The sequence below is a fragment of the Malus sylvestris genome, chromosome 2 (assembly GCF_916048215.2).
Source record: "Malus sylvestris chromosome 2, drMalSylv7.2, whole genome shotgun sequence".
Taxonomy (NCBI): domain Eukaryota; kingdom Viridiplantae; phylum Streptophyta; class Magnoliopsida; order Rosales; family Rosaceae; genus Malus; species Malus sylvestris.
The window spans coordinates 1,493,881-1,510,724 of record NC_062261.1 but is presented as its reverse complement, the minus strand read 5'-3'; the positions used below and the strand labels follow the sequence as shown (position 1 = coordinate 1,510,724).

General features: G+C 35.7%; 1 protein-coding gene across 6 annotated transcripts; it reads right to left on the bottom strand.

Annotated features, from left to right (window-relative positions):
* Positions 1-766: 766 nt before the first annotated feature.
* Positions 767-15,381, bottom strand: LOC126613827 (codeine O-demethylase-like). 6 transcript variants are annotated; one of them, XM_050281433.1, is made up of 4 exons: positions 15,265-15,377; positions 2,403-2,580; positions 1,888-2,138; positions 767-1,559 (listed from the first exon to the last, which is right to left on the bottom strand). In XM_050281433.1, exons 1-4 carry the CDS (start codon positions 15,339-15,341, stop codon positions 992-994), a joined length of 1,074 nt encoding a protein of 357 aa, XP_050137390.1. In that variant the 5' UTR covers positions 15,342-15,377; the 3' UTR covers positions 767-991. The 6 variants fall into 6 exon arrangements, with proteins under 6 accessions (XP_050137390.1, XP_050137389.1, XP_050137392.1 ...); XM_050281432.1 differs by lacking the exon at positions 2,403-2,580 and having other exon boundaries at positions 15,087-15,372; XM_050281435.1 differs by lacking the exon at positions 2,403-2,580 and having other exon boundaries at positions 15,108-15,372.
* Between the last annotated feature and the right edge of the window lie 1,463 nt (positions 15,382-16,844).

Below are 16,844 nucleotides of genomic sequence, written 5' to 3'. Positions count from 1 at the left end.
GAAATCTCGACTTGGAAAATTATTTTTTTATAGGAAAGAATCCTCTCCGGATTCCTTCCACTAAGTCCTCCTCATCAACTAATCCGGGCTCTCGAAATTTAATTCAACAACTACAAATAGGAGCTAACTTTAAATGTTATAATAACTTTAACCGTTTGATCAAATTTTAAGGGTCCAGATTGTTTGATGAATATGATTTGGTGAAAGAAATCCAAAAAAGAATCCCTCTCCATTTTTGTACACCTATACTGATGCTTATTCAATGATGCTTATTCAATCCAAAGAATATAAATAAACACATCTCAATATTGTCTTTTTAATACGATTCCAAAATGTTGAGATCATCAGTGATGATCACTTGGAATTTTGTTAAGTTACGTGGAACCCATTTGTGAGCCCACACAGACACTGAAATTGGATTTTTATCGTCTTAAGACTCGTTCACAGCAACACTCCAACTGCTAAAAAATAAAGTTGTCATCCCTTTAATTGGAATTGGGTCCTCTTTGGATCTTTGTATCCGAAGTTTAAAGACTTGGACATGTGAACCGCTTATTTTAAATTATGTGATCTTTATTAATGTATTCCTTAGTCAATTCCAATGATCCATCTCAAATAAATCAAGAGCCCAGATCTCTATTTTCTCTTCAATGGCTCAGATCTCTAGATCTTTAAGCTTTAGGCTCAGAGATCCGGATAGGATCTCGATTTCTTTCATTGTAATATATCAAATAAAAAGTGATGAGGTAGATCAACCCCTAACAAATCCGTAATTATCATCATTATTATTGTTAACCTTAATTTAAGAAGAAAATACATTGATGATGATAACAATAATAAATTAATAATACAAGCATAAAACGTCATTCGTCTTGATAATATATTGATAACATGTTGCTACCTTTTACTATCATTAAAATCACTATCAATGTTATTGATATCTGATGTCACGTTCATAGAAGAATTGTTGTTTCGAAGAGTACGCACATAATTAGATTTTGACGGTTTCAAGTGCGATTTCCCCTCTCTGATAGCATTCATAGTTGATACGACCATAGTTCTTGACATTTTTGTACAGCCTTGGCCTTGTCTCGTCGATCAAGTCCTCGACCGGACCAATTTCCGTTTCGGGATCCGGCTCATTGAACAAAGCAACTGATAGCCTCATGCTCTCTCCATTTGTCACCACCCTGTGCATGGGGCTCTTGTAAATCCCATTGCTCATGATCTGCATTTGATCACCAAGATTAAGAACAATAGCATGAGGAACAATGGGGACTCTAACCCATTTTCCATCTATCAAAACTTGAAGGCCTTCCACATCCTTGTCTTGCAAGAGACATGTCACGCCGGACCTATCCGTGTGAGGCTTGACGCCGAGGACCAGGTCAGATCTCGAGCACGGCGGATAAAAGTTGAACCTTGCTTGCATCAGGGATTGATCTCCAAGCAGCTGCGTTGCAAAGCTCTTCTCTTCCAAGTTCAATGACTTTGCCATTGCCTTAAACACTAACCCCATCATCAACTTTATCTTCGTTGCATATTCATGTAACATCTCTCTACAAATTACGCACATTATATGGTGATGATTCTTTACTAAATATGTTATATACATATACAAAAATTCTCTTACCCAAACGTTAATTCGTGAATTTTATTTTTTCAGATGAAATAACCCTACGGCTAACATTTGAGGTCTTAACTCTTGAGTTATGGTTATAAACTAAAATTAAGCGACAAAACTGTGACGGTTCAATGATGGTGGAGAAAATAGACTCCCGATCAAGGGGGCCGGCTGACTGGAATTGGCTCAAGACAAAAGACTAGACATTAACGTTTGTAAAAGAGAATAGTATTAATTAAAATACCCAAAATATAGGTACGTACCCAAAATCATTTGGAATTTGTGGCCAAAGATGAAGCTTTCTTTGATCTTGCGGGAAGACCCTAAGGATGAGACGATAGGACCAGTCGAGAACTTGTTTGTCGGAGACTATGACATCATTACCGTATCCCTCGAAGCCGCCGTCAATAGTTCGGGAGTATTTCTCCTTCTCTTCCACCGGAAGTGCAAAGAATTGTTTTGCTGCTTCACGTACTTGGTCAAGAAGTGAATCCGAAATCCCATGGCCTGTTGCCTGAATTCATTAATCCATCATGAATATAAATATTGAATTCCATTAGTTCAGTTAATCAGATATGAACTTGTTTATCCATAATCCGTCCAATTTCATCAACGAAAAAACATCAGATTATCAGATCGGATCAAATTATGTTCTTCTTTGGATTGAATTGGATTAGATTGGATAAGATGTAGTCCAGTCCGATTCGTTTATATGTCTAACATGGTAACATGGAGAATACAGAGACAACAAAATATACTTTAACATATATAATATTACCAAGAAAAAGAAAATGGAAACCTGGAAGCATCCTGCCGAGCTGAGTGCTGATCTGAGTTTCTGTAGCTCATGATTTTCTGCTTGTTCAGAATATTGAGGAGATGATGGGGAGAAGAGACTGATATCAATGATGGGGATTTCATCAGCCAATGGTGGAGAAGAATCTATGGATCCAAACCTACTTTCTTTAACAATATATTCCGCAGGTGGCTGCTCACCATTCATAGACATTTCTTGGACATTGGTCATGGCCATTTTCTCTCTGTCAATCTGTGACCGACATTAATCCACTGCTGGGGAATATACACACACACACAGACATTAATCCACCGCTGGGGAATACACACACACATACATACATACATACATATATATAAATACATACATACATATATATATATATATATATATATATTATATGTGTGTGTACACATACACACAAAGCTCAAATAATTTAGGGTATATTACATTTTACCCTCTTAGGTTTGGGGTCGACTGCAACCTCATACAACATCTTTAAAACATTTCAATTTCATATATATACTTACCATTTTATTTCAATTTCATACATACATTAGAAAATCCGTTAAGTAAACCGTTAAGTGATGATGCGGCAAATATGATATTCACATTTGTGCTGACGTGATTGCCAAATTTGTGTCACGTGGCAAAAATAATAATTTTTCTATGCATTTAAAAAATAATAATTTAATCAGAATATTAAATACTAAAATAATTAATTAACAAAAAATAATAATTTATTGTCATCCCAAATGCTATTACCTCTTTGCTGAGCACAGGAATGCTTGATCGAGAAAAGCAAGCAAAGAAGCCAATCAAGATATGGTATATAAGTCATATCATTGTAGCAATTGAAATCTTTTTTGCATTAAAAAAAAATCTGATTATGGGTTGTAAAGCAATATAAAGTATATATATAAATGGAAGGGTGAGAGAAAGATATAAAAAGAATATAATGATATACAATTCTAAGGAATCCACGATCGTATCCATTCCAAAAACGTCAAATGCTATCCATTCCAAAAACGTTAAATGCTATAGTCACTAAACGGGTAAGTCGTCAATCCCTAAAACGAACTATGTAATGTACTTTATCAGTTGGATTACGGGTTGGAAGTTTACCAGAGGTTTCTATTGCATCAATCTACCTTGTGTGATTCTTGTTGAAGCATATACTTAAGGGGTGGGTGCAGGGTAGACGATTTCAAAGCAGTCTCCTTATTCATTAGATAGAGAAGATCACTAAGATTTCTTGATCCGCTACCGAACTTATTCCAACTTGGAACCATGTGCATCTAAAACACCTTTTACTTTTGAAAATTGAGTTAACCCGCATTACCCACCAAAAACTAGTTTACCTACTATACAAACAAAATTCGCCACACTTTAAAATTAAGAGACGAAAAGTGAAATTTAGTATCGAACTCGTTATTTGTGAACTACTTGTTGGTGGGTAACATAGGACGGATTACGAGACTTCCTTAAAACTAAAAACTAGAGGTCTTGGGTTCGAAACCAGCTACTGGTGTAGAAGCCAGACTTGTGGCTAGGAAATGCCTCTGTGAGTCTTCTCAACCCCCAAAAGGGATGGATAACCGTGACTTGTCACCAGTTATCCCCCTTTATAAAAAAAATTTAAAAAAAATAAAAAAAACTTCCTCACAATAAACTGACAATAATTTAATATCAAACACTGTATTGTGAGAACTTCTACTTACCTATATAAAATAAGAGATAAGTAAAATCCCTCACTCATCTTTTACATCTTTTTATTAAACATTCGTTCCTTTTCAAACTTTAATCAAGGCGCTTTGACTAAAGGCCATGTCAACATATTTGTTTTTATTTTATTTATATGGAACTTTTGTTTTTTAAAACCAAAATGCCATATATTTAGGGTGTTTTTATTAACATCCCATAATTTTATGAATACATCCAAACTTCAAAATTATTCTTTAAAATTCAAATATTAGCCCTTTCATTGTTTAAGACCACCATTTTATAATAGTTAAGAAATTAAAACCTTCTAACATCCTATCTCAACCGCTCACCCATCTGCCACCTTTTAGTCGGTGTCGGCCAATGATAACCACCCCATTTCTCGCTATTCTCTCTCTCTCTCTAGAATTCTCGCTTCCGCTAATATTTTGCAGGATATGAAATACCATAAAATTAAATTTTATAATGTCGATATTAGCCTAATCAAGGATACCAACTTGATGGCCGTGAAAGTTTTGAAAAATGTTACTTGCAGAGAAGCAATCCTTCTGTGTCAACTAGGAATTGACTTTCTATGAGACTATTGGCTAGTTTAATTGTAAGTCGGCATATGTTTTGGCATACTTTAGATCATTTTGTTAATGGAGGTGCCAAGGTGGGGAGCTATCGAAAATGAGTAGGATTTAGGATGATGAAGGTGGTGCTGGTTTTGTTTGTTTGCTTTTATCTAATTTAAATTAGGGTAGATGTGACATCCCACATTGACCAACGGAGAGGGGGTAATGTGTCTTATATGTACATGCCCACCTCCTTATAACATGAGGCCTTTTGGGAACTCATTGGCTTCGGATTCCATAGGAACTCCGAAGTTAAGCAAGTTTGAACGAGAGGAATCCTAGGATTGGTGACCCACTGGAAAGTTCTCGTCTGAGTTCCCAGAAACAAATCTGTGAGGGACTGGTAAGCCCAGAGCGAACAATATCGTGCTACAGCGAAGTCGAGTCTGGGATGTGACGGAATGGTATTAGAGCCACTCTGTCGTGTGGTGCGAGTGTGCCGACGAGGACGTCGGGCCCCTAAGGGGGTGGATTGTGACATCCCATACCGACCAATGAAAAGGGGGTGATGTGCCTTATATATACATGTCCACCTCCATATAGCACGAGGCTATTTGAGAACTCATTGACTTCGGATTCCATAGGAACTCCGAAGTTAAGTGAGTTCGGATGAGAGCAATCATAGGATGGGTGATCCACTAGGAAGTTCTCGTCTGAGTTCCCAGAAACAAATTCGTGAGGGAATGGTAAGACCAAAGCTGACAATATCGTGCTACGACGGAGTCGAGTCTGGGATGTAACAATTTTTGACTCACCAACTCTGAAGTTTCGACTTGTAGGTGACTGCACTTAGAGCAAGCTTTAGGTGATCGTAGCACTAGAGCGTCTATTATTACACCTAGCTTGTTGTAATGTCACATTAGGTGACTCCGACTCGTGTGTTAGTATAGACTGATGTTAGTATATACTTGCGTGTTAGTATATTGTCAAACACATGCCTATATTTCTATTGTGGCTGAATTATTAATGTTTTGGCACATTTCTGAGATATATATATTGTTGGCATGCGCTTGATTCTTCATACTTATATTGTAGTATGTTTGATTTTAAGGAAACTATACTTATTTTATAGCGATGGGTTATTATGTTCGAAAATAAAGGTTTTCCTTACAAACGTTGTTTTGCTGACCCACTCAACTTTGTTTTTCGCCCTTTCAGGTTTAGTAGTTGGGCTTACGTGTAAACGAGGGTTCTGGCAAATTTCAGGAGATGGTTATCTTCAGTGGTATAACCCTCACCCTAATTACTGTATTGTTTTTATGCTCTACCATCACGCGTGAAATAGGTGCAATCCCGCTCACCCGCACACTCTTTTGTTTAGGCACTTTTATGTTTAAATTTATTCACATTCTTTTTCCACTACACTACACTTTATGGCTTCGTCACCCTATAGGCCAGCACAACTCGATTTGGAGTCCAATTGGACTTTTCGGGTCGGGGTATGTCAATTTGGTATCAGAGTTACTCTGCCGTGTGGTGTGAGTGTGCCGATGAGGACATCGGGCCACTAAGGGGGTGGATTGTGAGATCCCACATCGACCAACGGAGAGGGGCTGATGTGCCTTATATGTACATACTTCCCTCCATTTAGCACGAGGCCTTTTGGGAACTCATTGGCTTTGGATTCCATCGGAACTCCGAAGTTAAGCAAGTTCAAGCGAGAGCATTCCTAGAATGGATGACCCTCTGAGAAGTTCTCGTCTGAATTCCCAGAAACAAAATCATGAAGGCGTGGTCAGGGCCTAAAGATGACAATATTGTGTTACGACGGAGCCGAGACTGGGATGTGACAGAATGGTATTAGAGCCACTATGTCGTGTGGTGCGAGTGTGCCGACGAAGACGTCGGGCCCTTAAGGAAGGTGGATTGTGACATCCCATATCGACCAACGGAGAGGGGGTGATGTTCCTTATATGTACATGCCCACCTCCCTATAGCACAAGGCTTTTTGGGAACTCATTGGCTTTGAATTCCATCAGAACTCCGAAGTTAAGCGAGTTTGGGTTAGAGCAATCCCAGGATAGGTAACACACGGGAAGTTGCTCATGAATTCCTAAAAACAAAATCGTGAGGGCGTGGTCCAAAGTGGACAATATCATGCTACAACGAAGCCGGTCTGGGATGTGACAGTAGAAAAGGAAATTCAGACTAAATAAAAGAAAATGGGGTGTATTCATAACATTGTGGGGTGCCAATAAAAAAGGCCTATATTTATTTTCAAATTTTTCCTTTTAGTTATAGGTTTTATTTTTATTTCCTTTGCCGAGATATTAGTTATGAATTATTGGTAATTAATTTAGTCAACAACATTATCTCCTTTTTAATTCAAAATTATCTCTGTTTGTTTCCTTATTCCTTCAAAAGTAATTTTTTTTTAATTTACACCTCGATTTTTAAATAATACTCATTTTTTTTCTTCATATTTTTTGTCAATAAATTTAACATTTTCTTTCTTTTTCTTTGGGTACATTTTCTTGTTCACCCACTACCGTTATTATTATTTATTTATTTTTTTTAGAAAAGAAACCATAGTGGTTTTATTTATAACTAGGAAGAAGGCATACAATCTTCAAGGATGACATCCGCCAATAAATTTGGAGGTTCCTCAAACCAACAAAAATTGAAATTGGAAATTAAAGTCAACTTGACCATACGATGTGCTGCAACATTGACAGATCTACGGATATGATATACTCGAAAGGAAACAAAGCCCCTCATACTTACTTTAATGTCCTCAATCAACAAATCAGAGGTCGTGGATCTCCTCCTTCAGACTTCCAATTGCTTGAACTATTTGTAAAGCATCACTCTCCAATAATACTTGCTGCCAATGCTGATTTAATTCCCAACAAACACCATCCCGAACAACTAAAAGCTCAATCATCTTGGGGTTTTTCACTTGTGATATTTTACGATTGAAACCTCCAGCATAGCTACCGACTTCGTCGTAAAAAACCACACCAACACCCTCAGTATCTGTGGCAGCACAGAAAGTGTTGAAAGTTGTCCCACATTGGTGAGGGACAAGGTTTGCTATGTGCTTATTATTAAGGGTACCAGTGTAATACAATTAGAAATACAGTCAGTAATATAGTTAGTAAGGTTGTTAGCATTTGGTTAGAGTAGTTAAGTTTTCTCTTATAACAACAGTTGTGTAACCTTCATTCAATTAATCAATACAAAAGCATATTTCTCTCTCTAGATCTCTCTCTCTCTAAAACTCTCTGTGTTGATCTTTCTTTTCTTCATCTTCCTTCTTGATTTTCTTTCAATTCCCAAACATTACAATGTAGTTAACATGCTATCAGAGCCACCAGGCTCACGCCATGGATTCTGGTGGTTCCACTTTTCATTAGATTTCATTGTTTTCATCATTTTACTCTTTTGAATAGTTCTACAATTTTATCATTTTACCCTTATGAATTGCTCCTACTGTTAATCGTCCGCACTAGGAATCTTTCATTTTCAGTCATTTCTAATCGATTTTAGATTTTTGGGTTGTTGAATTCTTATCTGGGTCGTGATTGATTCGGTGTATTTCGCTCTGTTCGTGCAGAACAGGAATCAAGAACCTCAAATTTTCATCTGGGTTTTTCTAATTTCAGTCTGTTAAAAGTATCGTGCTAGAAATTTGGTCTAGGTCGAGGCCAAGTTTTTTTGAAATTTTGGTGCTTTTTCACTCGGTTGGAGCTTATTCCTCTTTGGTCTTCATGTTATTCACCCTAATGGACGACCAAGAGGTGTTTTCGGGTGCAAACATGGGCGGTGAACTTGCGAGTAGTTGCTCAATGGACAACTTCTTCGATGACCTATTTAAGGAGACACATGCTTGCACTCACGCACACACTTGCAACCCACCCGACCATGATTACTTCCGTTGTGCTATCTTGAATGGTTGCCGATCTCCAATGTGTTTTCTGGGCTTTTTTTGCTCAAGAACCGAAGATTCAGGAACTGAGGAGTACTCCATTTCTTGATCCGAAGCTACCACACAAGAGGAAGGCATTTAACTGACTTGCATTCCATGAGAATTTGAGAAATATTTTATCTCTGAAAATTTTCTAGCACTGTTTTTCAACTGGATGCCTTGAATTAGTCTGCACCTGAACTGTTGAAGGAAAGAAGAGTACTTCAACTGCTGATCAGTACGCAATTATGGTATCATGTCGGTGCAACTACACTGAGTTGAGATTATTTTTTCTTCGAACAGCCAACAAAGTAGTGTCCTACTAGTAAAGTTACTCTGTAAGACCTTGAATTTCTGATGTCTTGTCATTGGGTTTAAATTGTTCAGCAGCTTATCTCAGCCTATAATTTCAAAGTCTAACCAACTCAGTTGTTAGCATGAATCTACAGCAAGTCCGGTTATACGATGAAGTTTGAAGAAGTTGTTAACGGTAAATCCCACAAAGGGTAATTCCGTGATGTGAATAGGTAAATCCCACAAAGGGTAGAAGAAGTTGTTAAACGGTAAATCCCACGAAGGGTAATTCCGTGATGTGAGTAGGTAAATCCCACGAAGGGTAATCCTACATAGATTTTGATTTTGTTATTGTTGAAATTGTGAAGGCCGTAGTTGTTTTTTGGTAAAATCCACAAAGGGCGATCCCGTGGTACTATAGTTAAGGCCGATGCCACACTATAGTTTGTTAATTTTCTGTTTTAAAGGCCGATGCCAATGTTAAATGAAGTTGATGACGGTAAAGGGTAATCCTGCAAGGAATTGTTATAACCGGCATGAGGGTGTGTTACAACTTTATAAAAGGCTATTCTTTGATTCTGTATTCTATTGGAAACAAAGGCTTTTGCATACAAAATGGCTTCATAATCTTGCTGAGTATGTTGAAAGAAATATTGGAGAACATTCTGTTTTTGGAAGATTGTATCTGCAAAAATGATGTGTGATGATAATGGGATGAGCAAAGAGAACAGTAGCTACACAATATGGATTTAAGTTCTGAATACCTGTCAGTTTAGTGAGCAAGTAGTTGTGCAAGTAGCATGTTGAGTATGGATACCTGTCAATTTGAGGAAGGTGCATATTATGCAGTTGAATGTGATTTGATTGTTACAGAAACCCATGAGAGAGTTGAGAAGAATTGGGTTTTTGGTGCACTTATGGTGAAGAAAAAATGAAATTTGGAATTTGATATTGCGGTTGAGAATTTGAGAGGTGCAATGGTGCCGCATAAAGACTGTCGAAACTATACCACTCTCCACTCACTTTCCGGATACAAAACCAATGGTCCTGCAAGTGACAGCTAAATGCATTTTCAAGCTCAGGATCAATTTGCAATGCGTCCATTTGTCCATATTTCAGTGTTTGCTATTTGAGACTTTGCTGCAATCTCAAAATGGGATACCCTAGTTGAGATTGAGGGGAAGTATTAAGGGTACAAGTGTAATACAGCTAGAAATACAGTCAGTAATATAGTTAGTAAAGTTGTTAGTATTTGGTTAGAGTAGTTAAGCTTTCTATTATAAAAATAGTTGTGTAACCTTCATTCAATTAATCAACACAAAATCATATTTCTCTCTCTAGATCTCTCTCTCTCTCTAAAACTCTATGTGTTGATCTTTCTTCTCTTCATCTTCCTTCTTGATTTTCTTTCAATTCCCAAACGTTACAATGTAGTTAACACTTATATGGTATTGGGCTACTCCCCATATTGCCAATTGGTTTTATGGTGGAATCTCAATTTCATCATGGTATCAAAGCGGATTGTCCATGTGTGAAGCCCAACGGCCACACACGCTCCACATCACCCAGTTGTTGTCCACGTGTAGGCTTGAAAATCCACCACAGTGTGGGGGTGTGTTGAGAGTTGTCCCACATCGGTGAAGGACAATGCTTGTTATGTGCTTATATGATCTTTGACTACTCTTCATATGGCCAATTGGTTTTATGGTGGAATCCCAATTTCATCATGGTATCAGAGCGGATTGTCCTCATGTGAAGCCAAACGGCCACACGCGCTCCACGTCACCCAGTTGTTGTTTACGTGTAGGCTTGAAAATCCACCACACGTGCAGGCTTGAAAATCCACCACACGTGCGGGGGCGTGTTGAGAGTTGTCCCACATCGGTGAGGGTCAGGGTTTGCTATGTGCTTATATGGTCTTGGGCTACTCTCCATATTACCAATTGATTTTATGGTGGAACCCCAATTTCATCATGGTATCAGAGCAGGTTGTTCTCGTGTGAAGCCAAATAGCGACACGTTCCACGTCACCCAGTTGTTGTCCACGTGTAGGCTTAAAAATCCACCACACGTGCGGAGGCGTGTTGAGAGTTGTCTCACATCGGTGAGGGACAATGTTTGCTATGTGCTTATATGGTCTTAGGCTACTCCCCATATTGCCAATTGGTTTTATGGTGGAACTTCAATTTCATCAGAAAGAACCATCAACATTGATTTTGATCCATCTTGGGGAAGGAGGGGACCATTGAGCCGTATAATGTAGAGGTTTAGGTTGAGAAGCAAGTTTGGCTTTCTGGAATTCGTTCAGATGATGGCTAGTCAAACCCTAATGTATTTCCGACTGATTGATGACTCAATGTTTGATGCAGTACTGAGACTACAATATTTAAATCGATGAATGCCGGCCCGTGTTTTATTAGGGGCCATGCTAAATTTTTTTTTTCATGCAATATTTTACTCTAACCTACATTAGGAAGAAAAATGAATTTGAACCGAACATAATAGATAAAAGAAAAATGCATTAATCATCGTAGCAATCCATCCGTGCGATATATTTAATTTGATTAATTTGGTCCCTTCTACTCATAACAAAGCGCATTAGTGGCAATTTTACTTCTTTGTTTTCTGGGTTCCTTGCACAAGATAACAAGAATTATAGCAATTTAATTGGCCCTTTCCTTGAATATTTTATTCATTGCATTTTCCTTGGGAGAGACATGATAATTAATTTATATTATCTCTTCATTCATCCATCTTTTTTGTCACAAGAAAGAAAAAAACAATGAGTAATGCAAGGTAGAGCAACTTTTTAGACCAAATTTGTAAATCAGGTGATGTATCATCAATATAAAATAAATATATTAATCAACACGTAGGTATACCATCTCTGACATTGGGACGCCCTATGCGAATTTAATGAAAAGGGCCTCCTTATTTAAGATTTTTTTTTAAAATACATTCATACAGAATCCAACAATCAATATTCTAACTTAATTGAAATTAGCATCTCACTCTTACTAGCTGAATAATTCTAATTGCATGAAATCATCATGATTTAGGGTTCATACATGAAAAAGTGGAGCACGACTGGAAGAGAGATACGGAAATACGCTTGTGTATGTGGAAGAAAGTAATACACAAGTTATTTTTTTTCTTATTAAAAGAAAGTGGAAGAAAATAACACAAGTGTTTTTACTGCTAAAGAAAAGTAGAAAGTTAATATATTAAGTATATGCTCCACTTAATCAATTGTAATAATAATATAGATAAAATCATATGATGATGATTTTTTATTTTTCAGTTAAAATATTTTTATTAGAAAATTTATACTCATATGTAATGTATAGGAGGATAAAAAAATTTGGGGCCCTCAGAAATTCAGGGCCCTACCTTGTGCAACTACACCTTTTGCACATCCCAAACGCCCTCTCTATTAAAAAAAATTAATCCAATAATCAACAACCACATTATATTATTTACAAAATAATATAGTTTAAATAGATAGTCTACCTAACATTATCTAAAAAGAATTAGTCAAAGTTTTTTTGATTAATTTTTTTTCTTTCTCAAACTTTTCTACGTTGATTAATGAAAAATATAAACAAATTTTCACACACAAGAATCTATCGAATCGAAGTCTTATTGTCATAAACAATATACTACCACGTATTTTCACATCATAGAACTATTAAAAAAATATAATTAACCCAATTCACAAGGTTCACGTAGGATAATGTAAACACCATATCATGATTTAAAAAACAGATAATATCCCTTGTCCATGGAATAATTGTTGTTTCGAAAGATAAGCATATATTAGGTTCACGTAAAACAGGAAAATTAAGATAGCTAGTGTGCAGAAAAATTAGACTCTGACTGTTTCGAGTGCAATTTCCCCTCTCTGATAGCATTCGTAGTTAATACGACCATAATTCTTGACATTTTTGTACAACCTCGGCCTTGTCTCGTCGATCAAGTCCTCGACGGGACCAATCTGGGTTTCAGGATCGGGTTCATTGAACAAAGCAACTGATAGCCTCATAATCTCTCCATTTGTCACCACCCTGTGCATTGGGCTCTTGTAAATACCATTACTCATGATCTGCATCTGATCGCCAAGATTAAGAACGATAGCATGAGGAACAATGGGGACTCTAACCCATTTTCCATCTATCAAAACTTGAAGGCCTTCCACATCCTTGTCTTGCAAGAGACATGTCACGCCGGACCTATCCGTGTGAGGCTTGACGCCGAGGACGAGGTCAGATCTCGAGCACGGAGGATAGAAGTTGAACCTTGCTTGCATCAGGGATTGGTCTCCAAACAGCTGCTTTGCAAAGCTGTTATCTTCCAAATTCAACGACTTTGCCATTGCCTTGAACACAATACCCATCATCAACTTTACCTTCGTTGCATATTCGTGTAACATCTCTCTGCAAATTATACACACATTCATAGATATGTTATATATTAATCTGTGGATTTTGTCCAATTATATCAAAGTGACAGTCGCAACTTGCTTCAACGAATACCATATCCCTTTAGCATCTTTCTACAAATTATAATATGGAAAAATTAGTATCTGATCCCTAGTTCTTACTGTTCATTGACTAAGACCTTATTAGTTCTCAAATTTTGATTCAAGTCCCTAGCATTAATGTGATAATTAATTTACATGCTTATTATATATATTTTTAATATAAAAATTAGTAATTAATTTAGGGTTTAATACCTTCTAATTAATTTTCAATTCAAACATTTCCAAAATAATAAAAAATTAAATTAAATTAAGTTTGTACCTTTTAGTTTTTTTTATATATAAAAAGATTCTCAATTTTTTAATCTTAAATGTACCCATTCATATAATTTTTCAATTTTTTTAATCTTAAATGTACCCATTCTCAAATATATCAATTTGTTATATGTAAAATGTACCTTTTTTTAATATAAAATCCATTCAAATTTTTTAATCCATGTTTAAACTTATATGGGTACATTCTTTTTCATTGATTTGAGAATGTATCCATGTTTTGGTACAATAACTTTTTTTGTTAATTTTGGTTAATGTACCCATACATATATGTATATACACACACAATATAATAGAGAGTATAATTTATATTTTATTATTTTTAATCCCATAAATTATGGGTTTTATTTAAAATCTCATTAATATAAACAATTACAAATTTCAATTTTTAATTTAAAAAATATAGTAATTTACATTATTACATTAATGTCAGGGACCTCAATAAAAAACTAAAAACTAACAAGGTTTCAATTAAAGAATATTGATAGCTAGGGACCGCATCCAAAGTGTCCCTTATAATATTCTCTTATTTGAATGTTAATTTATGGACTTTCCGTCAATTATAAAGATGTGGAGAAATTTTTTAGGGTGCCGGAAAAATGGACCACTACACAAAGTGTAATAATATAATTTGTTTAAATATTTTGTTCAAATTTCCAACTAATTGTATAATTACACTTAAGGTACCGAACTGTATTTTCAACCCACTGAAAAATCTCTGCAAGATGTGTCCATAGTAGACTAGCTATATAATCCTCAAGGCAGGCAATAGTAATGCAAACCCTAAAGTGTACGGACGTACCCAAAATCATTTGGATTTTGAGGCCAAAGATGAAGCCTTCTTTGGTTTTCTGGGAAGACCCTGAGAGTGAGACGATAGGACCAGTCAAGAACTTGCTTTTCCGATACTACGACATCGTTCCCATATCCTTCGGCTCCGCCATGAACTGCGCGGGAGTATTTTTCCTTCTCCTCTACTGGAAGTGCAAAGAATTGTTTTGCTGCTTCACATACCTTGTCAAGAAGTGAATCCGAAATCCCATGGCCTATTGCCTGAATTCATTAAATCATGAATATAAATATTGAATTCCATTAGTTCAGTTAATCAGATATGAACTTGTTTATCCATAATCCGTCCAATTTCATCAACGAAAAAACATCAGATTATCAGATCGGATCAAATTATGTTCTTCTTTGGATTGAATTGGATTAGATTGGATAAGATGTAGTCCAGTCCGATTCGTTTACATGTCTAACATGGTAACATGGAGAATACAGAGACAGCAAAATATACTTTAACATATATAATAGTATACCAAGAAAAAGAAAATGGAAACCTGGAAGCATCCTGCCGAGCTGAGTGCTGATCTGAGTTTCTGTAGCTCATGATTTTCTGCTTGTTCAGAATATTGAGCAGATAATGGGGAGAAGAGACTGATATCAATGATGGGGATTTCATCAGCCAATGGTGGAGAAGAATCTATGGATCCAAACTTACTTTCTTTAACAATATATTCAGCAGGTGGCTGCTCACCATTCATAGACATTTCTTGGACATTGGTCATGGCCATTTTCTCTCTGTCAATCTGTGACCGATATTAATCCACTGCTGGGGAATATATATATATGCGCGCGCGCGTGTACATACAAGCTCAAATAATTTACTCAAAATTTATTTTCCACGATAATCATGCTTGGTCATAAATTAAACTGAAAATATTACTTTAGTCCCTGAAACTTAATTTTCTCCACATAAAATCCGACATAAATTTTTTGCTCGAATAAAACTCATTAACTAGACTCCACATAAGCAAATTCTTTAATTATGTTTGACTTTACCCATTTAAAATTTTTCAGATGCCTAAAACACCCTTGTTGAATATTTAATGTACACAGTTAATTCTATGCAAATTGTAAGGGGGAATTAATGATTTTACAAAAATAATATTTTGCATATAAATGTAGGGATTTGTTGGTTAGTTTGGCTCTCGAATTCCAATTTACCATTACAACGTGTCCATATTATATATAGGTAAATTATTGTACTTTAAAATATATAAAAAAATTTGTTGTCAAAATAAAAATATATAAATTAAAGAAGATAAAAATTGCACGTAAATAAATTTTAGGACAAAGAAAAAGAAAAGAACCAACTATACGTAAATTATTTACATATACAATCTAGATATTTGATTCACATAAAAAATGTAGGTAAATCACGAACATAATTTACCTACTATTATTGAAATTTACCTACTTGCATAATTTAGGAAAAATGCCAATAAAACATGAGAATATTATTTGCATATATCATAGGTAAATTGCCAAAAGAAATATGAGAATATTTGGTTTATATATTGTAGGTAAATTACATATTATAGTGCGATATTATTTATATAGGTAAAGTAGAGACGTTTAAATATTATATATAAGGAGAATAATTTACACCGAATAGTAATGTAGTCATGATTTAAAGTAATGCACTAGAATGTTGTAGAAATTAAAAATAAATAAATTGAAAAAACATCAGGATGATTAATTAGATTATAAGGCCCCTGATTGAAGCTAATTTTTAAGTGTGGGTTGTCGCAAAAATTGTAAATAATTTGTATTAGTAGGTTACTTATATTATTATGTGGCAATTTATTTGACTTTTAGATTTTTATTGGATGTTTAATTATATGTGGGATTATGTTTAGAAATCATGATTTTTCAGGATCAATGTCTAACCAATCATAAATTAAACGCATCCCATCCATAAGCTTAAATAATTATCTGTCCAAATTTATATGGTTTGGTCCCATCTACTCATAACGAAGCACGTGCAGATCACCTTTTACATCGTTATTTTAAGGAAACTTGCGCGAGAAAGACGAAGGATTCCAGCAACTAGGCCCTTTCATTAGCATATTTTATTTATCACATTTTCCACCGGTAAGCTCATGATAATATAAATAATCAATATCTATGCATATTCGCAGAAAAACAGCAGATATGCCTCCATATTTTATATGGCTTCTTCCAAATTCAAGTATGTTGATAAGAGATGAGCTAAAGAGGTGGCCGGGCAGTTG

Coding starts and splice junctions, on each gene's coding strand:
- LOC126613827 (XM_050281433.1), bottom strand. CDS start 15,341: ATGGCCATGACCAATGTCCAAGAAATGTCTATGAATGGTGAGCAGCCA. Junction 2,581..15,264: donor TATATTGTTAAAGAAAGTAA/GTTTGGATCCAT, acceptor TAAAGAAAGTAG/GTTTGGATCCATAGATTCTT. Junction 2,139..2,402: donor TTTCCATTTTCTTTTTCTTG/GTAATATTATAT, acceptor TAATGAATTCAG/GCAACAGGCCATGGGATTTC.